This window comes from Salvelinus namaycush, unplaced genomic scaffold (genome assembly GCF_016432855.1).
Source record: "Salvelinus namaycush isolate Seneca unplaced genomic scaffold, SaNama_1.0 Scaffold262, whole genome shotgun sequence".
NCBI classification, from domain to species: domain Eukaryota; kingdom Metazoa; phylum Chordata; class Actinopteri; order Salmoniformes; family Salmonidae; genus Salvelinus; species Salvelinus namaycush.
This window is the reverse complement of record NW_024059475.1, coordinates 207,230-234,329: the sequence shown is the minus strand read 5'-3', so window position 1 is coordinate 234,329 and position 27,100 is coordinate 207,230. Positions and strand designations below refer to the sequence as shown.

The 27,100-nt window shown below is 44.9% G+C and overlaps 1 protein-coding gene across 3 annotated transcripts; it reads left to right on the top strand.

Annotated features, from left to right (window-relative positions):
* The first annotated feature begins 37 nt into the window (after nucleotides 1–37).
* Nucleotides 38–26,393, top strand: LOC120039294 (fibronectin type III and SPRY domain-containing protein 2-like). 3 transcript variants are annotated; one of them, XM_038984739.1, is made up of 14 exons: nucleotides 38–389; nucleotides 953–1,145; nucleotides 1,546–1,648; nucleotides 3,132–3,227; nucleotides 10,358–10,591; nucleotides 11,135–11,157; nucleotides 12,759–12,880; nucleotides 18,829–18,996; nucleotides 19,501–19,635; nucleotides 19,826–19,976; nucleotides 20,590–20,723; nucleotides 20,858–20,990; nucleotides 21,284–21,460; nucleotides 25,950–26,393. In XM_038984739.1, exons 1-14 carry the CDS (start codon nucleotides 335–337, stop codon nucleotides 26,200–26,202), a joined length of 1,977 nt encoding a protein of 658 aa, XP_038840667.1. In that variant the 5' UTR covers nucleotides 38–334; the 3' UTR covers nucleotides 26,203–26,393. The 3 variants fall into 3 exon arrangements, with proteins under 3 accessions (XP_038840667.1, XP_038840668.1, XP_038840670.1); XM_038984740.1 differs by having other exon boundaries at nucleotides 40–389; nucleotides 880–1,145; XM_038984742.1 differs by lacking the exons at nucleotides 38–389; nucleotides 1,546–1,648 and having other exon boundaries at nucleotides 1,031–1,145.
* The last annotated feature ends 707 nt before the right edge of the window (nucleotides 26,394–27,100 follow it).

Below are 27,100 nucleotides of genomic sequence, written 5' to 3'. Positions count from 1 at the left end.
CGTTCTCTTTACCTTCAACTTTGACCTTTCCGTCACATGCTCAGGGGGAATTCCACAGCTAATTTGATTCGCTATAACGTATCAAGGATTTATGCCAAGAGATTTGACTATTTGATACGTGTCACCTTTAAGAAAATAATGACCACATTCACAATCAAATACTATTCGATTAAATACAATATTATCACTCTATTAAGCGACTAAAGGCAGATTTTGGCACTATGTCAAAATACCCATGCTGACACTTTATCTGTGTGCATAACAGTTGGGGTTCCTGCTATATTTGTCACAAACTGTATTTGCTTCCTTGGTTAGCCTGTCAAAAACACTGTCAATGGTCGCCCTGAATCGACGTTGCTGGGGGAGTTATTGGATAATTTATCACCAAGGTAAACTTAACCAGTGTTTTTGATTTAGTAACAACTAGGCTATAATAACTGATATATCTAGTCATAGTTATAGCAAATAAATCTGAAACTCCAGCATAGTTTAAATGGTGTGTTACGTTTATGTGTACAGCATGCCTGATCAATGTTTTGACAGAGGTCCAGGATGTTCGAGAAGCAAACCCTCCTTTAACTGTCATCACTGTGTACAGTTCTTTCTGAACAAGTGTTTTTCTAAACATTAAGACTATGAATCATACTTGTTTTGATTGCAAATAATTAACTCTTTGCATGGCGTCCATAAGTTAACTAATTGAATATTTATACTTATTTTTAAAGGTACATAAAGCATATCAAATTTACACAAGTTAATGACTGGTTGGTTAATGTTGGGTAAATAGAACATCAAAATATTTGACAATACCTACTTCCAGTGGGATCCTGATCCTTAGTGGAAACATATTAATCTGACATGTTTCATTTGATTGCCCAGTCCACCACAGTACCTCCACCACAGTACCTCCACCCTCCTCCTCCCATCATGGACCTGTATGATGTCTTCACAGGAAGCAGGCTGGATGTCATCACTGAGGAGGTGCTGAGTGGAGACGAGGAGCATGGGGAGGAGGTGAAGGAGGAGGAGGTGAACAGGGATCTCCCTACCAAAGAGGCCTTCGTAGTGGTGTCAGAGAGAACAGAGACTAGAGAGTTGTCCTCTACCTCCCAGCGTTTCTCCACGGATACCAACGACTCTCTAAGGTCCGTAATACAACACTTGCTTTATTGGTCCATTTGCACAGATATTATTTTTTTTATTTGTTGCTGTCACAGTTACCCAACCTGATACACAACACAAACATCACAGGCTGCGAGGGGTACTCAGGGGTAAAGTGCCTTGCTCAAGGGCACAACAGTAGTAGGTAGTGTACAGGATCCTCCGGCTTCCTGCTCACTCCCTGAAAATTTCCCCTGCAGACAGGGGTTCAGGGGTTCGAACCGGCAAACCTCTGGTTACTGGCCCACCTCTCAAACCTCAAGGCTACTGCCACCAAGGCTACCCCCATCCCCGGTGTCTAATGCACTATGTATGTAATCTTTGCATGACATGTTGCATGCATCAATCATTTAATAATGGATACAATAAAGCAATCATCATCAGGTTTGAGGCGTATGTCCCGTCTTCAGATGAGGAGGGAACTCCATCACCTGACAGCTCTGTGGACGAACACGATGACGTGTTTGAGGAGCACAAGGAGTCGGAGGTAGGAGAGGGTGTGTGTTGAGTCGGAGGTAGAGGAGGGTGTGTGTTGAGTCGGAGGTAGAGGAGGGTGTGTGTTGAGTCGGAGGTAGAGGAGGGTGTGTGATGAGTCGGAGGTAGGGGAGGGTGTGTGATGAGTCGGAGGTAGGGAAGGGTGTGTGTTGAGTCGGAGGTAGAGGAGGGTGTGTGATGAGTCGGAGGTAGGGGAAGGTGTGTGATGAGTCGGAGGTAGAGGAGGGTGTGTGTTGAGTCGGAGGTAGGGAAGGGTGTGTGTTGAGTCGGAGGTAGAGGAGGGTGTGTGATGAGTCGGAGGTAGGGGAAGGTGTGTGATGAGTCGGAGGTAGAGGAGGGTGTGTGTTGAGTCGGAGGTAGGGTGTGTGTTGAGTCGGAGGAAGGGTGGGGTGTGTGTTGAGTCGGAGGTAGAGGAGGGTGTGTGATGAGTCGGAGGTAGGGGAGGGCGTGTGTTGAGTCAGAGGTAGAGGAGGGTGTGTGATGAGTCGGAGGAAGGGGAAGATGTGTGTTGAGTCGGAGGTAGGGGAAGGTGTGTGATGAGTCGGAGGAAGGGGAGGGTGTGTGATGAGTCGGAGGAAGGGGAGGTGTGTGATGAGTCAGAGGTAGAGGAGGGTGTGTGATGAGTCGGAGGTAGAGGAGGGTGTGTGATGAGTCGGAGGTAGAGGAGGGCGTGTGTTGAGTCGGAGGTAGAGGAGGGTGTGTGATGAGTCGGAGGAAGGGGAAGGTGTGTGTTGAGTCGGAGGTAGGGGAAGGTGTGTGATGAGTCGGAGGAAGGGGAGGGTGTGTGATGAGTCGGAGGAAGGGGAGGTGTGTGATGAGTCGGAGGTAGAGGAGGGTGTGTGATGAGTCGGAGGTAGAGGAGGGTGTGTGATGAGTCGGAGGTAGAGGAGGGCGTGTGTTGAGTCGGAGGTAGAGGAGGGTGTGTGATGAGTCGGAGGAAGGGGAAGGTGTGTGTTGAGTCGGAGGAAGGGGAGGGTGTGTGATGAGTCGGAGGAAGGGGAGGGTGTGTGATGAGTCGGAGGTAGAGGAGGGTGTGTGATGAGTCGGAGGTAGAGGAGGGTGTGTGATGAGTCGGAGGTAGGGGAGGGTGTGTGTTGAGTCGGAGGTAGGGGAGGGTGTGTGTTGAGTCGGAGGTAGAGGAGGGTGTGTGTTGAGTCGAAGGAAGGGGAGGGTGTGTGATGAGTCGGAGGTAGGGGAGGGTGTGTGATGAGTCAGAGGTAGGGGAGGGTGTGTGTTGAGTCGGAGGTAGGGGAGGGTGTGTGATGAGTCGGAGGTAGGGGAAGGTGTGTGTGTGTTAATTCCATGTGAATATACCCTTAATCTAGCCTGAGTGCCAGTCTGTGTGTGCTCTCCTGCCAACTTCTACAGGCATTGTTTGGCGTGACGGCACAACAGAAGTGTGCAAGAGCACAAACAGATTTGCACTCAGGCGACCCTTGACCCTCTGTAAGAGTTCATTTCTGCTGTGTCTTCAGAACAAGGTGAATAACATCAGGACTAAGCTGGAGGAGAAGGTGGTGGAGATGGAGAACTTTGCAGGACATCTAGAAGAGATCTTCCTCACTGTGGAGGTACAACAACCACTATTACTGACACAACAACCACTATTACTGACACAACAACCACTATTACTGACACAACAACCACTATTACTGACACAACAACCACTACTATTACTGACACAACCACTATTACTGACACAACAACCACTACTATTACTGACACAACCACTATTACTGACACAACAACCACTATTACTGACACAACAACCACTACTACTGACACAACAACCACTATTACTGACACAACAACCACTATTACTGACACAGCAACCACTACTACTGACACAACAACCACTACTACTGACACAACAACCACTACTACTGACACAACAACCATGACTACTGACACAACAACCACTATTACTGACACAACAACCACTATTACTGACACAACAACCACTAGTACTGACACAACAACCACTACTACTGACACAACAACCACTATTACTGACAACCACTATTACTGACACAACAACCACTACTACTGACGCAACAACCACTATTACTGACACAGCAACCACTATTACTGACACAACAACCACTATTACCGACACAACAACCACTATTACTGACACAACAACCACTACTATTACTGACACAACCACTATTACTGACACAACCACTATTACTGACACAACAACCACTATTACTGACACAACCACTATTACTGACACAACAACCACTATTACTGACACAACAACCACTATTACTGACACAACAACCACTATTACTGATGCAACAACCACTATTACTGACACAACAACCACTATTACTGACACAACCACTACTACTGACACAACAACCACTATTACTGACACAACAACCACTACTACTGACACAACAACCACTATTACTGACACAACAACCACTACTACTGACACAACAACCACTACTACTGACACAGCAACCACTATTACTAACACAACAACCACTATTACTGACACAACAACCACTATTACTGACAACAACCACGACTACTGACACAACAACCACGACTACTGACACAACAACCACTATTACTTACACAACAACCACTATTACTGACACAACAACCACTATTACTGACACAACCACTATTACTGACACAACGACCACTACTACTGACACAACAACCACTACTACTGACACAACCACTATTACTGACACAACGACCACTGTTACAACAACCACTATTACTGACAAAACAACCACGACTACTGACACAACAACCACTATTACTGACACAACAACCACTATTACTGACACAACCACTATTACTGACACGACAACCACTATTACTGACACAACAACCACTACTACTGACACAACAACCACTATTACTGACACAACAACCACTATTACTGACACAACAACCACTATTACTGACACAACAACCACCATTACTGACACAACAACCACTATTACTGACACAACAACCACCACTACTGACACAACAACCACTATTACTGACACAACAACCACTACTATTACTGACACAACCACTAGTACTGACACAACAACCACTATTACTGACACAACAACCACTATTACTGACACAACAACCACTATTACTGACACAACAACCACTATTACTGACACAACAACCACTATTACTGACGCAACAACCACTATTACTGACACAACCACTATTACTGACAACAACCACTACTACTGACGCAACAACCACTATTACTGACACAACAACCACTATTACTGACACAACAACCACTATTACTGACACAACAACCACCACTACTGACACAACAACCACTATTACTGACACAACAACCACTACTACTGACGCAACAATCACTATTACTGACACAACAACCACTATTACTGACACAACAACCACTATTACCGACACAACAACCACTATTACTGACACAACAACCACTATTACTGACACAATACCCACTATTACTGACACAACCACTATTACTGACACAACAACCACTACTACTGACGCAACAACCACTATTACTGACACCACTATTACTGACGCAACAACCACTATTACTGATGCAACAACCACTATTACTGACACAACAACCACTATTACTGACACAACCACTACTACTGACACAACAACCACTATTACTGACACAACAACCACTACTACTGACACAACAACCACTACTACTGACACAAGAACCACTACTACTGACACAACAACCACTATTACTGACAACGACCACTATTACTGACACAACAACCACTACTACTGATGCAACAACCACTATTACTGACACAACCACTATTACAACAACCACTATTACTGACACAACAACCACTATTACTGACGCAACAACCACTACTACTGACGCAACAATCACTATTACTGACACAACAACCACTATTACTGACACAACAACCACTCTTACTGACACAACAACCACTATTACTGACACAACCACTACTACTGACACAACAACCACTATTACTGACGCAACAACCTCTATTACTGACACAACAACCACTACTACTGACACAACAACCACCATTACTGACACAACAACCACTATTACTGACACAACAACCACCATTACTGACACAACAACCACTATTACTGACACAACAACCTCCACTACTGACACAACAACCACTATTACTGACACAACAACCACTACTATTACTGACACAACCACTACTACTGACACAACAACCACTATTACTGACACAACAACCACGACTACTGACACAACAACCACTATTACTGACACAACGACCACTATTACTGACACAACAACCACTACTACTGATGCAACAACCACTATTACTGACGCAACAACCACTATTACTGACACAACCACTATTACTGACACAACCACTATTACTGACACAACAACCACTATTACTGACACAACAACCACTATTACTGACACAACAACCACTACTACTGACGCAACAACCACTATTACTGACACAACCACTATTACTGACACAACAACCACTATTACTGACACAACAACCACTATTACTGACACAACAACCACTACTACAGACACAACAACCACTATTACTGACACAACAACCACTATTACTGACACAACAACCACTATTACTGACACAACAACCACTACTACAGACACAACAACCACTATTACTGACACAACAACCACTACCACTGACACAGCAACCACTATTACTGACACAACAACCACTATTACTGACACAACCACTATTACTGACACAACAACCACTACTACTGACACAGCAACCACTATTACTGACACAACAACCACTATTACTGACACAACAACCACTATTACTGACACAACAACCACTATTACTGACACAACAACCACTATTACTGACACAACAACCACTACTACTGACACAGCAACCACTATTACTGGCACAACAACCACTACTACTGACACAACAACCACTGCTACTGACACAACAACCACTACTACTGACACAGCAACCACTATTACTGACACAACAACCACTATTACTGACACAACAACCACTATTACTGACACAACCACTATTACTGACACAACGACCACTGTTACAACAACCACTATTACTGACAAAACAACCACGACTACTGACACAACAACCACTACTACTGACACAACAACCACTACTACTGACACAACAACCACTATCACAACAACCACTATTACTGACACAACAACCACTATTACTGGCACAACAACCACTACTACTGACACAGCAACCACTATTACTGACACAACAACCACTATTACTGACACAACAACCACTATTACTGACACAACCACTATTACTGACACAACGACCACTGTTACAACAACCACTATTACTGACAAAACAACCACGACTACTGACACAACAACCACTATTACTGACACAACAACCACTATTACTGACACAACAACCACCACTACTGACACAACAACCACTATTACTGACACAACAACCACTACTATTACTGACACAACCACTAGTACTGACACAACAACCACTATTACTGACACAACAACCACTATTACTGACACAACAACCACTATTACTGACACAACAACCACTATTACTGACGCAACAACCACTATTACTGACGCAACAACCACTATTACTGACACAACCACTATTACTGACAACAACCACTACTACTGACGCAACAACCACTATTACTGACACAACAACCACTATTACTGACACAACAACCACTATTACTGACACAACAACCACCACTACTGACACAACAACCACTATTACTGACACAACAACCACTACTACTGACGCAACAATCACTATTACTGACACAACAACCACTATTACTGACACAACAACCACTATTACCGACACAACAACCACTATTACTGACACAACAACCACTATTACTGACACAATACCCACTATTACTGACACAACCACTATTACTGACACAACAACCACTACTACTGACGCAACAACCACTATTACTGACACCACTATTACTGACGCAACAACCACTATTACTGATGCAACAACCACTATTACTGACACAACAACCACTATTACTGACACAACCACTACTACTGACACAACAACCACTATTACTGACACAACAACCACTACTACTGACACAACAACCACTACTACTGACACAAGAACCACTACTACTGACACAACAACCACTATTACTGACAACGACCACTATTACTGACACAACAACCACTACTACTGATGCAACAACCACTATTACTGACACAACCACTATTACAACAACCACTATTACTGACACAACAACCACTATTACTGACGCAACAACCACTACTACTGACGCAACAATCACTATTACTGACACAACAACCACTATTACTGACACAACAACCACTCTTACTGACACAACAACCACTATTACTGACACAACCACTACTACTGACACAACAACCACTATTACTGACGCAACAACCTCTATTACTGACACAACAACCACTACTACTGACACAACAACCACCATTACTGACACAACAACCACTATTACTGACACAACAACCACCATTACTGACACAACAACCACTATTACTGACACAACAACCTCCACTACTGACACAACAACCACTATTACTGACACAACAACCACTACTATTACTGACACAACCACTACTACTGACACAACAACCACTATTACTGACACAACAACCACGACTACTGACACAACAACCACTATTACTGACACAACGACCACTATTACTGACACAACAACCACTACTACTGATGCAACAACCACTATTACTGACGCAACAACCACTATTACTGACACAACCACTATTACTGACACAACCACTATTACTGACACAACAACCACTATTACTGACACAACAACCACTATTACTGACACAACAACCACTACTACTGACGCAACAACCACTATTACTGACACAACCACTATTACTGACACAACAACCACTATTACTGACACAACAACCACTATTACTGACACAACAACCACTACTACAGACACAACAACCACTATTACTGACACAACAACCACTATTACTGACACAACAACCACTATTACTGACACAACAACCACTACTACAGACACAACAACCACTATTACTGACACAACAACCACTACCACTGACACAGCAACCACTATTACTGACACAACAACCACTATTACTGACACAACCACTATTACTGACACAACAACCACTACTACTGACACAGCAACCACTATTACTGACACAACAACCACTATTACTGACACAACAACCACTATTACTGACACAACAACCACTATTACTGACACAACAACCACTATTACTGACACAACAACCACTACTACTGACACAGCAACCACTATTACTGGCACAACAACCACTACTACTGACACAACAACCACTGCTACTGACACAACAACCACTACTACTGACACAGCAACCACTATTACTGACACAACAACCACTATTACTGACACAACAACCACTATTACTGACACAACCACTATTACTGACACAACGACCACTGTTACAACAACCACTATTACTGACAAAACAACCACGACTACTGACACAACAACCACTACTACTGACACAACAACCACTACTACTGACACAACAACCACTATCACAACAACCACTATTACTGACACAACAACCACTATTACTGGCACAACAACCACTACTACTGACACAGCAACCACTATTACTGACACAACAACCACTATTACTGACACAACAACCACTATTACTGACACAACCACTATTACTGACACAACGACCACTGTTACAACAACCACTATTACTGACAAAACAACCACGACTACTGACACAACAACCACTACTACTGACACAACAACCACTACTACTGACACAACAACCACTATCACAACAACCACTATTACTGACACAACAACCACTATTACTGACACAACAACCACTGCTACTGACACAACAACCACTACTACTGACACAGCAACCACTATTACTGACACAACAACCACTATTACTGACACAACCACTATTACTGACACAACAACCACTATTACTGACACAACAACCACTATTACTGACACAACAACCACGACTACTGACACAACAACCACGACTACTGACACAACAACCACTATTACTGACACAACAACCACTATTACTGACACAACCACTACTACTGACACAACAACCACCATTACTGACACAACAACCACTATTACTGACACAACAACCACTATTACTGACACAACAACCACTATTACTGACACAACAACCACCATTACTGACACAACAACCACCATTACTGAGACAACAACCACTATTACTGACACAACAACCACTACTACTGACACAGCAACCACTATTACTGACACAGCAACCACTATTACTGACACAACAACCACTATTACTGACACAACAACCACTATTACTGACGCAACAACCACTATTACTGACACAACAACCACTATTACTGACACAACAACCACTACTACTGACACAACAACCACTATTACTGACACAACAACCACTATTACTGACAAAACAACCGCTACTACTGACAAAACAACCACTATTACTGACACAGTAACCACTATCACTGACACGACAACCACTACTACTGACACAGCAACCACTATCACTGACACGACAACTATAGTACACACATAACAAAGACACATCCACGGGTTTTCAACCCCGTTTGGGAGCCCCTGACCATCGCTTAATGAAACGTTTCATATCTTTCAGGAGAATTTTGGTCGTCAGGAGCAACACCTGGAGCAGCACTGCAACGATGTCCTACAGACGTTGTCCCATCGTCACGACGATCGAGCCGCTGCGCTGGCGGAGGAGAAGAAGAGGAAGTTGGAGGCCTTGTACACTCAGCTGCTGGGCTGCGGACGCACCCTGGACGCATCCAAGGACCTGATTGAGACCGCCCAGGAACTGTACCGCACCGAGGACAAACGCCTCTTTCTACAGGTCTGTTGTAGTGGGTCGTCACAATGACTTATTCAAGATTAAATCATTGAATTGCTCATATAGCTTTATAACTTGAAATAACTTTGAAACATTTAAAAGTTTATGATAACTTTGTTTTGCTATGAGTTCTGTTTTTTGTTTGTCACACCATTCTGGGTAAACCCTAGACACTGTCGTGAGTGAAAAGCCCCGGAGGACAGCCGTTTCTGAGATACAGGAACCGGCGCACCTGGCAATGACGATCATACCACGTTAAAATTTGCTTAGGTCACTCGTTTAGCCCATTCTAACGTTCAATCGAACAGTAACTGAATGCCTCAATGCCTGTCTGCCTGCTTTATATAGCAAGCCCTGGCCACTTGACTCACTGTCTGTAGGAGCGAACCATTTTCGTGAACGGGGTGGTGTACCTAATAAACTGGCCACCGAGTGTATATTCTGTGGTCTTTGTGATGTTTTAATCTGCCAGTTAAAGGTTTTATGAACCTTAAAATGTTAATGACCACTGGTTGACTTTTGATGTTGTGAACTTTTCCTTGACAGGCTGTTATGCCCACCATGAAGAGGTAAAGTATTTCAAGGAGAAGAACACTGCTGCCTGAGACTACAACAGCACTATACTATGCTATACTATACTGTAAGGAAACTAACATTGCTAGCCTGAGAGTATAACCGAACTAGCCTGGCTCCGGATCCATTTTATCCTGGTTCCATATCCATTTTATCCTGGTTCCAGATCCATTTTATCCTGGTTCCAGATCCATTTTATCCTGGTTCCAGATCCATTTTATCCTGGTCCCAGATCCATTTTATCTTGGTTACAGATCCATTTTATCCTGGTTCCAGATCCATTTTATCCTGGTCCCAGATCCATTTTATCTTGGTTCCATATCCATTTTATCCTGGTTCCATATCCATTTTATCCTGGTTCCAGATCCATTTTATCCTGGTTCCAGATCCATTTTATCCTGGTCCCAGATCCATTTTATCCTGGTCCCAGATCCATTTTATCTTGGTTCCAGATCCATTTTATCCTGGTCCCAGATCCATTTTATCCTGGTCCCAGATCAATTTTATCCTGGTCCCAGATCCATTTTATCCTGGTCCCAGATCCATTTTATCCTGGTCCCAGATCCATTTATCCTGGTCCCAGATCAATTCTATCCTGGTTCCAGATCCATTTTATCCTGGTTCCAGATCCATTTTATCCTGGTCCCAGATCCATTTTATCCTGGTCCCAGATCCATTTTATCCTGGTCCCAGAACCATTTTATCCTGGTCCCAGATCCATTTTATCTTGGTTCCAGATCCATTTTATCCTGGTCCCAGATCCATTTTATGCTGGTTCCAGATCCATTTTATCCTGGTTCCAGATCCATTTTATCCTGGTTCCAGATCCATTTTATCCTGGTTCCAGATCTGTTTGTTCTCTTGCCAACATGCTTGATCCATTTGTGTTATCTTGTTGCTTGACCATGACCATAGGAGTTGGCAAGGCACAAAGAGATCTGGGACCAGGCTATAACGAAACTATTATAAGTGTTTGTTTACAACTGCATGTTAGTGAGTCTGGTTAATAACAGTGTAATCATGTGATTTGCTGTGAACCGTGTAACAACCTGATTAGGACTGTTTCATTAGCATAATATATCAGGTTATGTTTGATGTCATCAACGCTCATTCTGAAACCAAAATAGCTTCCGATCCTAATTAGCCAACTAATTCAACTAATTTGAACCTAAGCAGTATAATGAATGTGTTTGATGTTGAAGAGGGTTTGTTGACATAGCTTGTGTTTTGAATAGCATGACGACGCATGACGCTAAATCCCATGTTCATTTCAGTGTCGTTTTAGGTGGGCTATGTTCAGAAGGTTGCGACGTTACAAAACGTTTTCGGATAGAAATCAATTTTGTAGAACAGGTATGATTTTTCGTTGTGTAGAATTGGGCATCTTGTCAGCTCTATTCATTCCTTTTCTATATGCAACGTTCTGAACGTTTCACCCCACTGAATACAGGTCTGTTTGTCCAATCAGAATTGAGAAGTTTGCTGACAGGTGTTTTGTTTGTCCAATCACAATCAAGGAGTTTGCTGACTTGGGTGCGTTTTGTCCATTCAGAATCAAGGTTGTTTTTGCTGATTGATGTTTTGTTTGCCGAATCAGAATTGAGGAGTTTGCAAAGGAGAAGCCTGACCTGACGCTGGTGACCTCTCTGGAGTTTGACATGCCCCTCGCTGACCTGTCAGACGTCAAGACCATGATGGACTCCATCAACATCGTACCAGGTCTGATCAATCAATCAACCCATCCTTCCATACACCCACACGCATGTAACAGTATAACTTTAGTACGTCCCCTCGCCCCGACCTCGGGCGCGAACCAGGGACCCTCTGCATACATCAACAACTGACACCCACGAAGCGTCGTTACCCATCGCTCCACAAAAGCCGCGGCCCTTGCAGAGCAAGGGGCAACACTATATCTACGTTTCAGAGCAAGTGACGTAACTGATTGAAACGCTACTAGCGCGTACCCGCTAACTAGCTAGCCATTTCACATCCGTTACACTCACCCCCCTTTCAACCTCCTCCTTTTCCGCAGCAACCAGTGATCCGGGTCACGGCACCAATGTAACAGTATAACTTTAAACCGTCCCCTCGCCCCGACACAGGCGCGAACCAGGGACCCTCTGCACACATCAACAACTGACACCCACGAAGCGTCGTTACCCATCGCTCCACAAAAGCCGCGGCCCTTGCAGAGCAAGGGGAAACCCTACTTAAGTCTCAGAGCAAGCGACGTAACTGATTGAAATGCTAGTAGCGCGTACCCGCTAACTAGCTAGCCATTTCACATCCGTTACACGCACATCAATCAATCAACCCATCCTTCCACCCACCCACCTACCTACCCATCAATCAACCCCTCCTTCCATACACCCATCCACCCATCCATTCATCCTTCCATACACCCATCCATTCATACACCCATCCACCCATCCATTCATCCTTCCATACACCCACCCATCCATTCATCCTTCCACCCACCCACCCATCCATTCATCCTTCCATACACCCACCCATCCATTCATCCTTCCATACACCCACCCATTCATCCATCCATTCACCACAGGAGGTTGGTGGCATCTTAATCAGGGAGGACAGGCTCGTGGTAATGACTGGATCGGAATCAGTGGAATGGTATCAAATACATCAACACATGGTTTCCATATGTTTGATTCCATTCTCTCCGTTCCAGACGTTATTATGAGTCGTCCTCCCCTCAGCAGCCTCCACTGCCATCCATCCATTCGTCAAAACATTTTTATTTTCGTTTTTTACATCCCCCTCTGATCACATAATTATATTCTTAAAACCGGTTTATTCAGAATAACATAGTACATTTAATGTACAGACATTTCCATCCCGTGATTTCTGGCCTCGGTTGATACATCTGTGATTTTTATAAACAGACTTGCGGTCGTGATTAGGAGTCCCATAGGGTGGCGCACAATTGGCCCAGTGTCGTCCGGGTTTGGCCGGGGTAGGCCGTCATTGTAAATAAGAATTTGTTCTTAACTGACTTACCTAGTTAAATAAATGTTAAATATATATTTTAAACGCAATTAGATTTAGGCCATGGATGGGCAACTGATCAATTTACAAAGTCTAAAATAAAAAACATAATTTTTTGTATTTTGGTCAGGGGACTCAAACATCTCTCTCCATCCTGTGCCAAAATGTCTAGAATTGCAGGAAATAAGATGTAAAACTGCAAATGTTTCTCTCCGCCCCATGGCAAAATGAGTAGAATTGCATGAAATGTGTTATAAAATTGCAAAATCTTCTCCCCGCCCTCATGGCAAAATATGTAGATTTGCCGCATTCTTGCTTTAAAACGACAAAATGTTCTTTACGCGTCATGCCAAAATGTGTAGGAAATGTACAAGAAATTAACTCTTAAAAACTTGTTCTCTCCGTTGTCAAGAGGGGGGCCGCTAAAATGTTTTGCTGGCAAGGTGGGGGTATGGATGTGGATATGTAGACCCGCAAGCCACTGCAGGCCCCCCATGAGTTCAGATTTCAGATTTTTTGTTCCCCCCCCTCCCCCATCAAAGCTGCCCCTCCCTGATTTAGACTAAGAGTATGAGCTTGGAACAGAGCAGAGCCCCAGAGAAATCCTTCCAGACTCCAAACTCTACCTTTTATATACATGGAGGTTAGCTAGGGGAGTTTGGTTGCTTAGAAACAAATGACTTTGATGAAAAAAGTGATTTAATTTCCCTGAGTATTTAATTACATAAGGCCACTGGAGTGACGATTCAGGCACTTTCGAGGGATGCTTTCATTCTGCTGAAGTTTGACTGAGTCAATGATTGTGTCTCAAATGGCCTTCTATTCCCTATATAGAACACTACGTTGGACCAGAGCCTATTTGTCAAAAGCAGTGCACTGAATAGGGTGCCATTTGGGACACATCCCATCTCCATACTGCTTCTGTAGCTAATGCTTGTTGAGGCTGGCTGTGACATCAGTCTGTCTGAAAAGAGATTATGGCTGTGATGTCAGTCTGTCTTGAAGAGAGATTATGGCTGTGATATCAGTCTGTCTTGAAGAGAGATTATGGCTGTGATATCAGTCTGTCTTGAAGAGAGATTATGGCTGTGACGGCAGTCTGTCTTGAAGAGAGATTATAGCTGTGATGTCAGTCTATCTTGAACAGAGATTATGGCTGTGACGGCAGTCTGTCTTGAAGAGAGATTATGGCTGTGATATCAGTCTGTCTTGAAGAGAGATTATGGCTGTGATATCAGTCTGTCTTGAACAGAGATTATGGCTGTGACGGCAGTCTGTCTTGAAGAGAGATTATGGCTGTGATATCAGTCTGTCTTGAAGAGAGATTATGGCTGTGATATCAGTCTGTCTTGAAGAGAGATTATGGCTGTGATATCAGTCTGTCTTGAACAGAGATTATGGCTGTGATATCAGTCTGTCTTGAAGAGAGATAATGGTTGTGTGCCTCAAATGGCACCTTGTTCCCTATATAGTGTTGACCAGGGCCCTGTTCCCTATATAGTGTTGACCAGGGCCATGTTCCCTATATCGTGTTGACCAGGGCCCTGTTCCCTATATAGTGTTGACCAGGGCCATGTTCCCTATATCGTGTTGACCAGGGCCCTGTTCCCTATATCGTGTTGACCAGGGCCCTGTTCCCTATATAGTGTTGACCAGGGCCCTGTTCCCTATATAGTGTTGACCAGGGCCCTGTTCCCTATATAGTGTTGACCAGGGCCCTGTTCCCTATATAGTGTTGACCAGGGCCCTGTTCCCTATATTCTGTTGACCAGGGCCCTGTTCCCTATATAGTGTTGACCAGGGCCCTGTTCCCTATATAGTGTTGACCAGGGCCCTGTTCCCTATATTCTGTTGACCAGGGCCCTGTTCCCTATATTCTGTTGACCAGGGCCCTGTTCCCTATATAGTGTTGACCAGGGCCCTGTTCCCTATATACTGTTGACCAGGGCCCTGTTCCCTATATAGTGTTGACCAGGGCCCTGTTCCCTATATTCTGTTGACCAGGGCCCTGTTCCCTATATACTGTTGACCAGGGCCCTGTTCCCTATATACTGTTGACCAGGGCCCTGTTCCCTATATAGTGTTGACAAGGGCCATGTTCCCTATATAGTGTTGACCAGGGCCCTGTTCCCTATATTCTGTTGACCAGGGCCCTGTTCCCTATATACTGTTGACCAGGGTCCTGTTCCCTATATAGTGTTGACCAGGGCCCTGTTCCCTATATAGTGTTGACCAGGGCCCTGTTCCCTATATAGTGTTGACCAGGGCCCTGTTCCCTATATACTGTTGACCAGGGCCCTGTTCCCTATATACTGTTGACCAGGGCCCTGTTCCCTATATACTGTTGACCAGGGCCCTGTTCCCTATATAGTGTTGACCAGGGCCCTGTTCCCTATATAGTGTTGACCAGGGCCCTGTTCCCTATATAGTGTTGACCAGGGCCCTGTTCCCTATATTCTGTTGACCAGGGCCCTACTACTGTTGACCAGGGCCCAGTCCCCTACTGTTGACCAGGGCCCAGTCCCCTACTGTTGACCAGGGCCCTGTTCCCTATATACTGTTGACCAGGGCCCTGTTCCCTATATACTGTTGACCAGGGCCCTGTTCCCTATATACTGTTGACCAGGGCCCTGTTCCCTATATAGTGTTGACTAGGGCCCTGTTCCCTATATAGTGTTGACCAGGGCCCTGTTCCCTATATAGTGTTGACCAGGGCCCTGTTCCCTATATAGTGTTGACCAGGGCCCTGTTCCCTATATAGTGTTGACCAGGGCCCTGTTCCCTATATAGTGTTGACCAGGGCCCTGTTCCCTATATAGTGTTGACCAGGGCCCTGTTCCCTATATTCTGTTGACCAGGGCCCTGTTCCCTATATTCTGTTGACCAGGGCCCTGTTCCCTATATTCTGTTGACCAGGGCCCTGTTCCCTATATTCTGTTGACCAGGGCCCTGTTCCCTATATAGTGTTGACCAGGGCCCTGTTCCCTATATAGTGTTGACCAGGGCCCTGTTCCCTATATAGCCCTGTTCCCTATATAGTGTTGACCAGGGCCCTGTTCCCTATATTCTGTTGACCAGGGCCCTGTTCCCTATATTCTGTTGACCAGGGCCCTGTTCCCTATATTCTGTTGACCAGGGCCCTGTTCCCTATATAGTGTTGACCAGGGCCCTGTTCCCTATATAGTGTTGACCAGGGCCCTGTTCCCTATATAGTGTTGACCAGGGCCCTGTTCCCTATATAGTGTTGACCAGGGCCCTGTTCCCTATATAGTGTTGACCAGGGCCCTGTTCCCTATATAGTGTTGACCAGGGCCCTGTTCCCTATATAGTGTTGACCAGGGCCATGTTCCCTATATTCTTTTGACCAGGGCCCTGTTCCCTATATTCTGTTGACCAGGGCCCTGTTCCCTATATTCTGTTGACCAGGGCCCTGTTCCCTATATACTGTTGACCAGGGCCCTGTTCCCTATATAGTGTTGACCAGGGCCCTGTTCCCTATATACTGTTGACCAGGGCCCTGTTCCCTATATACTGTTGACCAGGGCCCTGTTCCCTATATAGTGTTGACCAGGGCCATGTTCCCTATATAGTGTTGACCAGGGCCATGTTCCCTATATAGTGTTGACTAGGGCCCTGTTCCCTATATCGTGTTGACCAGGGCCCTGTTCCCTATATAGTGTTGACCAGGGCCATGTTCCCTATATAGTGTTGACCAGGGCCATGTTCCCTATATAGTGTTGACCAGGGCCCTGTTCCCTATATAGTGATGACAAGGGGCATGTTCCCTATATAGTGTTGACCAGGGCCCTGTTCCCTATATCGTGTTGACCAGGGCCCTGTTCCCTATATAGTGTTGACCAGGGCCCTGTTCCCTATATCGTGTTGACCAGGGCCCTGTTCCCTATATAGTGTTGACCAGGGCCATGTTCCCTATATAGTGTTGACCAGGGCCATGTTCCCTATATAGTGTTGACCAGGGCCCTGTTCCCTATATAGTGATGACAAGGGGCATGTTCCCTATATAGTGTTGACCAGGGCCCTGTTCCCTATATCGTGTTGACCAGGGCCCTGTTCCCTATATAGTGTTGACCAGGGCCCTGTTCCCTATATCGTGTTGACCAGGGCCCTGTTCCCTATATAGTGTTGACCAGGGCCCTGTTCCCTATATCGTGTTGACCAGGGCCTTTAAAGATCTCGTCCAAGGTACTGCACTGCAGGGAATGGGGTGTCATTAGAAATGCACTAGTCTATGACGTGTGTCTATCTTTGATTCACTTGGTGACTCACCTCAGACAGCTTTGTTTTGTTTCTCAGAATCTCTGATTCCACGGAAGGACACACATTTGAGAGAAGTTTCAAAATGTAGAAAAATCCTGTAATAAAATGGTCTTAATAAAGTCCTTTGTTTTTAAAATTGGCTCTGTGGGGGGGGGGGGGGGGGGGGGGGGGCGCAGTGTGAAAATCAATGAAATAGAGACTTAGTATTATGTTGTCACAGTCACGTAGAAAAAGTGGCAAGACCATGAAATAAAAATAAGGAAAAATGAGGAAAATAAAACATCAATGCAGTACAAACTAATTCACATAAAGGTATTCCTCTCTCTCTGTAATGTCACGGTCCTGATCTTCATCTTGATGTGTTTGTTATGTTATTTCAGCCCCATCTGCCCCGGTCATCAACCCCCAGGTGTCTAACTCGGCCACGCAGACGTCTCTGCGTGTGTGCTGGAGCCTGTTCTCAGACGACTCTGTGGAATACTACGAGCTCTACTACAGACCTGTCCTGGAGGACACACCGGCTGCAGACAGCACCAAGGGGCCTGATGGTAGCAACTAGTACAACCACAACTAGTACAGCTTAGAATCAGGACAGAGAATCAGAATGTAGAATCGGAATGTAGAATCAGAACATAGAATCAGGACATAGAATCAGAATGTAGAATCAGAACATAGAATCAAAATGTAGAATCTGAACATAGAATCTGAATATAGAATCTGGAAATAGTAGTCACAACCTGTAAAACATAGAATCAGAACATATAACATAGAATGAGAACCTAGAATCTGAATATAGATTCAGAACATAACATAGACAGACATTCCAGTTGAATGTTTCATGACATTATGGACCAACACAGAGACAATATATTGGGTGTACTATTTGGAATGTTCAATCTCTCTCTAAAAGGATTAATTGAATCAACTATTCCCCTATGAGGGAGACTATGGTTACTTTACTTAAAACCAACAGGTATAAGGCTTTAATAAAACTTTATAATGCATTGTTGTAATGTTGTAAATGATTGAAGTGAGTTGTCTCTCCTCCTCAGTGTCTAATGTGAAGGTAAAGGAAACCCACTGTAGTGTAGGAGAGCTGCTACCTAACGTGCAGTATGAGTTCTGGGTCACAGCTACCAATACTACAGGCATCAGCCCTGCCAGTGAGAAGGCTGTCTACGTGACAGGTAAAACCATGGGCCTGTTACAGGGAACACCACGTTCAAACTGACTAACAGTGGTTTTCAATAGGAATGTGTCAGTGGAAGACAACTGAATACAATGGGCTGCACTATTTTAATGCTGTGCTCTCTCACCTCTCTCTCCCTCCCTACCTCTTTAATCCCCCTGTATCTCCCTCTTCTCCTCCCCCTCCAGTCCCATCTCCACCAGTCATCAGACAGAGGGAGTGTAGCAGTTGTCCGGAAGCCGCTCTGATTCGCTGGGAGTCAGGAAACACCAACCCAGTCGACTCCTACACCGTAGAGCTGAGTGAGACAGGCACTGATGGACAGAGTGGGGTCACTGAGTAAGAAATACACACATGCACTCTCACACCCCCACACACGCCCACGCGCCTGCAAGCACACACATAAACACTCACACACATAAACGCACACACTGAAGTTTCAATATAAAATGCGAATTTTAATCCACTTCCTGAATTGACTAAACTGACAAATAGTTGACATCAGTTCTACTCCCCATTGGTTCTCCCTGCAGGTCTGTAATGTGATTGGTTCTCCCTGCAGGTCTGTAATGTGATTGGTTCTCCCTGCAGGTCTGAATCACTCGCCACTTTAATAATGTTTACATACTGCTTTACTCATCTCATATGTACATACTGTATTCTATTCTACTGTATTTTAGTCAATGCCACTCCGACGTTGCTCAATCTAATATTTCATTCTTAATTCCATTATTTTACTTTTAGATGTGTGTATTGTTGTGAATTGCTGGATATTACTGCACTTTTTAGAGTTAGGAACACAAGCATTTCGCTACACCCGCAATAACAGCTGCTAAATATGTGTATGTGACCAATACAATGTGATTTGATTAATGTGATTGGTTCTCCCTCCTGGTCTATAATGTGATTGGTTCTCCCTGCAGGTCTGTAATGTGATTGGTTCTCCCTGCAGGTCCATCGTGGCTGTTCCTACCTGTGAGAGTCTGATCCAGCTGCAGTCAGGAAGACAGTACCTCATCTACGTCAGAGCTGTCAACATCGGAGGACCCAGTGACAGGAGTGAGGCTTTTACTGTCTCTACTACAGGTGAGAGTAGAGACCTTCATGTCCTGATGCTGTAGTATGTTTAGTTAATGTTGTTCAGTGTCAAATATTATTCTGTCTCTTAGCACCTTTATAGTTGTCAAGACCAGACAGTGAGGTTGTTACTGTGTGTGTAGGAACCATCTTCCACCTGCTGCAGGACACAGCCCACCCCTGTCTGTCCATCTCTGAGGACGGCTTCTCCATGTTCTACGGAGACGAGGAGCTCCCGCTCTCCGCCATGACCTTCGACGACAACACCTTCGCCAGGTAGACAAACCAACCAGGCGGGTTACACCTGCTGAACACCTCAGCTAATAGAGATCTGTTAATCACATGGGAGATTTACTGTTGCTTTCAAAACTAAACATCTGAAAATGTGAGTGTACTCATCCTGTGTAGTGTGCTGTGAATGTGTAGTGTGTACTGTGTAGGTGTGTGTGTGTGTACTGTGTAGGTGTGTGTGTTGTGTGTGTACTGTGTAGGTGTGTGTGTAGTGTGTGTACTGTGTAGGTGTGTGTGTAGTTGTGTCTCCTCCCTCTGATAGTGTGTGTTTGGTCCAGGTGTGTAGCTGTGTTAGGGGACCTGATCCCTGTGAGAGGCAGACATTACTGGGAGGTGGAACTGGACGAGGACACAGAGTACAGGATTGGAGTGGCCTATGAAGATACTCAGAGAAACTCCTACCTGGGAGGAACAAATACATCCTGGTGCATGAGACATGTCCTCACCCCATCCAGGTGAGAAACCCTAACCTCTAACCTATCACTAACTCTTACCTGGGAGGAACAAATACATCCTGGTGCATGAGACATGTCCTCAACCCATCCAGGTGAGAAACCCTAACCTTTAACCCCTAACCTAACCTGACCCCTAACCTATCACTAACTCCTACCTGGGAGGAGCCAGCACGTCCTGGTGCATGGTCCCTAACCCCAGCTTAATGTCCACATCCCTGTTCAACCCTAAACTCAACCCATCCAGGTGAGAAACCCTAACCTTTAACCCCTAACCTAACCTGACCCCTAACCTATCACTAACTCCTACCTGGGAGGAACAAATACGTCCTGGTGCATGAGGCATGTCCTCACCCCATCCAGGTGAGAAACCCTAACCTTTAACCCCTAACCTAACCTGACCCCTAACCTATCACTAACTCCTACCTGGGAGGAGCCAACACGTGCTGGTGCATGGTCCCTAACCCCAGCTTAATGTCCACATCCCTGCTCAACCCGTCCAGATGAGAACCCCTAACACTAACCTAACCCCAGCTTAATGTCCACATCCCTGCTCAACCCTAAACTCAACCCATCCAGGTGAGAATCCCTAACACTAACCTAACCCTCTAACCTAGCTATCACTAACTGTTACCCTAACGCTAACCCCTAACCCTCTAACCTAGCTATCACTAACTGTTACCCTAACCCCTAACCCTCTAACCTAGCTATCACTAACTGTTACCCTAACGCTAACCTAACCCCTAACCCTCTAACCTAGCTATCACTAACTGTTACCGGGAAGGATCCAACCTGCCCTCCCTCCCTCCCTCCCTCCCTTATTTAACCAGGTAGGCCAGTTGAGAACAAGTTCTCATTTACAACTGCGACCTGGCCAAGATAAAGCAAAGCAATGTGACACATAAACAAACGTACAGTCAATAATACAATAGAAAAGTCTATATAGTGTGTGCAAATGAAGTAAGATTAGGGAGGTAAGGCAACACACACTACAATCACAACAAGAAAAAGGGAACATTTTGAAAGTCCTCAAACAGGGTCTTTCACCTGACTACTGGACAGACTGGGAGTTGGTAAACACTGTTCTAGAGGGCTGACTCCTGGACAGACTGGGAGTTGGTAAACACTGTTCTAGAGGGCTGACTCCTGGACAGACTGGGAGTTGGTAAACACTGTTCTAGAGGGCTGACTCCTGGACAGACTGGGAGTTGGTAAACACTGTTCTAGAGGGCTGACTCCTGGCGGTGCTTTAAATTCAGCTGACTACTGGACAGACTGGGTGTTGTTTAACAGTGTTCTAGAGGGCTGACTCCTGGCGGTGTTTTAAATTCACCTGACTACTGGACAAACTGGGAGTTGTTTAACACTGTTCTAGAGGGCTGACTCCTGGCGGTGTTTTAAATTCAGCTGACTACTGGACAGACTGGGAGTTGTTAAACAGTGTTCTAGAGGGCTGACTCCTGGCAGTGTTTTAAATTCAGCTGACTACTGGACAGACGGTGTTGTTTAACACTGTTCTAGAGGGCTGACTCCTGGCGGTGTTTTAAATTCAGCTGACTAATTGGACAGACTGGGAGTTGTTTAACACTGTTCTAGAGGGCTGGCTCCAGGCGGTGCTTTAAATTCAGCTGACTACTGGACAGACTGGGAGTTGTTAAACACTGTTTTAGAGGGCTGACTCCTGGCGGTGCTTTTAGTTCAGCTGACTCACCACTACCACTGCATGGCTTCCCAGAGGGAGATGCATGCTTATCTTCCCACAGGGTTCATCATTACCACACACTGTCTGAAAAGTAGGCCAGCCAAGGAGATTTTTGGTCGTTAAAATATCTCTCCCCTTCCTTGAAGCGCTTGGCTCGCTTCTTCTCACATTTCCCCTCCTAAACCTTTTCTGAGGCAGAAGTAAGAAGTCAAGTTGTTTTTATTCCTGTGAAAAAGCCCATAGAATACCGTTACCTGATAGCTGCTGTTGCCATAGCAACTCTACTATTCCTGGCTCTAAACAGGACTGTGGAACTGTCTCTTTACTAGGAGATCATTCACTGAGACGTCTCAACATGAAACACCACCACCTCAAAGTGTGTGAGAGGAGAGAGAAGGGCGAGAAGGGAGAGTACCTACTGCCTACGCAGAACCTGACAATACACACTTCTCATATCCCCTGCTAATCCTCTCTTTGGCAGTAAAAGGGTTTTATTTGGCCCAGTGACAGTGTTGGGTTGAGGATGTACATACTGTCTCCCCATGGTACTGTTAGTTTAAGATACAGTGTTGGGTTGAGGATGTACATACTGTCTCCCCATGGTACTGTTAGTTTAAGATACAGTGTTGGGTTGAGGATGTACATACTGTCTCCCCATGGTACTGTTAGTTTAAGATACAGTGTTGGGTTGAGGATGTACATACTGTCTCCCCATGGTACTGTTAGTTTAAGATACAGTGTTGGGTTAAGGATGTACATACTGTCTCCCCATGGTACTGTTAGTTTAAGATACAGTGTTGGGTTAAGGATGTACATACTGTCTCCCCATGGTACTGTTAGTTTAAGATACAGTGTTGGGTTGAGGATGTACATACTGTCTCCCCATGGTACTGTTAGTTTAAGATACAGTGTTGGGTTGAGGATGTACATACTGTTTCCCCATGGTACTGCTAGTTTAAGATACAGTGTTGGGTTGAGGATGTACATACTGTCTCCCCATGGTACTGTTAGTTTAAGATACAGTGTTGGGTTGAGGATGTACATACTGTCTCCCCATGGTACTGCTAGTTTAAGATACAGTGTTGGGTTGAGGATGTACATACTGTCTCCCCATGGTACTGTTAGTAAGATACAGTGTTGGGTTGAGGATGTACATACTGTTTCCCCATGGTACTGCTAGTTTAAGATACAGTGTTGGGTTGAGGATGTACATACTGTCTCCCCATGGTACTGCTAGTTTAAGATACAGTGTTGGGTTGAGGATGTACATACTGTCTCCCCATGGTACTGCTAGTTTAAGATACAGTGTTGGGTTGAGGATGTACATACTGTCTCCCCATGGTACTGTTAGTAAGATAAAGGTACAACACCATTTGATTCCTGCATCAAGGGTCTCATGTAGTAATTTACTGTGACATTATTGGTCCGATTTCATAGCGTTGGGACCAGGAAGCCTAAGGGTTCATTTCCCTGACAGAGATTATGACTAGGCCTGGACCTAAAAGGTTATGTTCAAGGGAGATTCTCAATTGATAATGATGTTTTGTACAGGACTAGTCTAATCTGTATCCGGGAAAACCATCCAGAAATCTTCTAACTGTATGTCGCTTTAGATCGTCTGCTAAAAATTATTGTATCGTTACTTATGTTATATTATCACAACACAGACATACCATGTCTGTAGGCTACATGTTATGAATGAGTTAAGTGTAAGTCACATAACATTGTATGGTCTTAATGACATCAGTCTCCCCCTTCCTCCCCTCTCTTCCATTCCATCTCCATCCAGGCGCAAGTACGACTTCCTGTCACATTCTTCTTCTTCTATATCCTGTACACTCAGTGGCCAGTTTATTAGGTACCACCCATATAGTACCAGGTCGGACCCTTTGCCTCCAGAACAGCCTGAATTATACGGGGTATGGCATTCAATCGCTGCGCAATTGGTATCAAGGGACCTAATGTGTTCCCCACACCAGTACACCACCAGCCTGCTGCTTAGGCCAAATCCTGACTCTGCCATCAGCATGACACAACAGGAACCGGGATTCGTCGGACCAGGCGATGTTTGTCCACTCCTCAATTGTCCTGTGATCACGTGTCCACTGGAGCCGCTGCTTCTTGTTTTTAGCTGATGGGAGTGAAACCCAGTGTGGTCGTCTGCTGCAAAAGCCCGTCCATGACAAGGACCAACGAATTGTGTGTTCCAAGATGCCGTTCTGCACACCACTGTTGTACAGCGCCTTTATTTGTCTGTTTGTGGCCCGCCTGTTAGCTTGCACCATTCTTGCCATTCTCCTTTGACCTTTCTCATCAACTAGTTGTTTTCGCTCACAGGACGGTTGACTGGATGTTTGTTGCACCATATTCTTGGTAAACCCCAGGAGGCTGTTCGAGGTACTGGATCTGGCGTGCCTGGGAACCGACGATCACACCACGCTCAGTCGCATAGGTCACTTGTTTTGCCCATTCTAACAGTAACAATGTGTCTGGCTGATTTATATAGCAAGCCACGGCCATGTGACTCACTGTCTGTAGGAGCGAACGTGGTGGTGTACCTAATAAACTGGCCACTGAGTGTATATAGAAGTATATGATGTGTAACAAGTCACAGAACCATCATTTTCTAAATGTCATCATTACTCCCATTCTGTCTCCCCCTTCCTCCACTCTCTTCCATTCCGTCTCCCCCTTCCTCCCCCCTTCTATTCTGTCTCCCCCTTCCTCCCATCCCCCACATTCTGTCTCCCCCTTCCTCCCCTCCCCCACATTCTGTCTCCCCCTCTCCAGACACAAGTATGAGTTCCTCCACAGCGGCTGGAGCCCGGACATCCGGATAACGGTGAACCCTGTGAGGATAGGTCTCAGTCTGAACTATGAGAGAGGGATCCTGTCCTTCTTCAACGTAGAGCTGGAACAACACCTCCACACCTTCTACTGTAGCTTCCTACACTACGTTCATCCCTGCTTCGCTCTTGACAACCCCGGTGCGCTCACTGTCCACAACGGGGTAGCGGCACCAGAGTACGTCCACTTGGTCTGAGCTTAGACCTACCGTGATGTACATTAAAAACACACAGAATATAAAGGTGTATTGTCCATGGAAACGTCTTTCTGTTGTTTTTTATTCTAACCCTCTGGGCAACACTGCATGGTAGCGCAAAAACATGTTTATGACCCTTTTGTGTAAGTGGATTAACAACCATATCTGAATAAAAACATTTATTTCAGTGGTTTAGACCAGGGTTTGTTAAACTGATGCCCCCTGGGTACACATTTAGTTGTTTTTACCCAAGGACTATACAGCTGATTCAAATAACCAACTCATCAAGCTTTGTTTGAATCAGCCATGTAGCGCTAGAGACTAACATGATGAAACCCTGGACTGGACTACCACAACACTGTTACAGACTAACATGATGAAACCCTGGACTGGACTACCACAACACTGTTACAGACTAACATGATGAAACCCTGGACTGGATCACCACAACACTGTTACAGACTAACATGATGAAACCCTGGACTGGACTACCACAACACTGTTACAGACTAACATGATGAAACCCTGGACTGGACTACCACAACACTGTTACAGACTAACATGATGAAACCCTGGACTGGACTACCACAACACTGTTACAGACTAACATGATGAAACCCTGGACTGGACTACCACAACACTGTTACAGACTAACATGATGAAACCCTGGACTGGACTACCACAACACTATTAGACTAACATGATGAAACCCTGGACTGGACTACCACAACACTGTTACAGACTAACATGATGAAACCCTGGACTGGACTACCACAACACTGTTACAGACTAACATGATGAAACCCTGGACTGGACTACCACAACACTGTTACAGACTAACATGATGAAACCCTGGACTGGACTACCACAACACTGTTACAGACTAACATGATGAAAC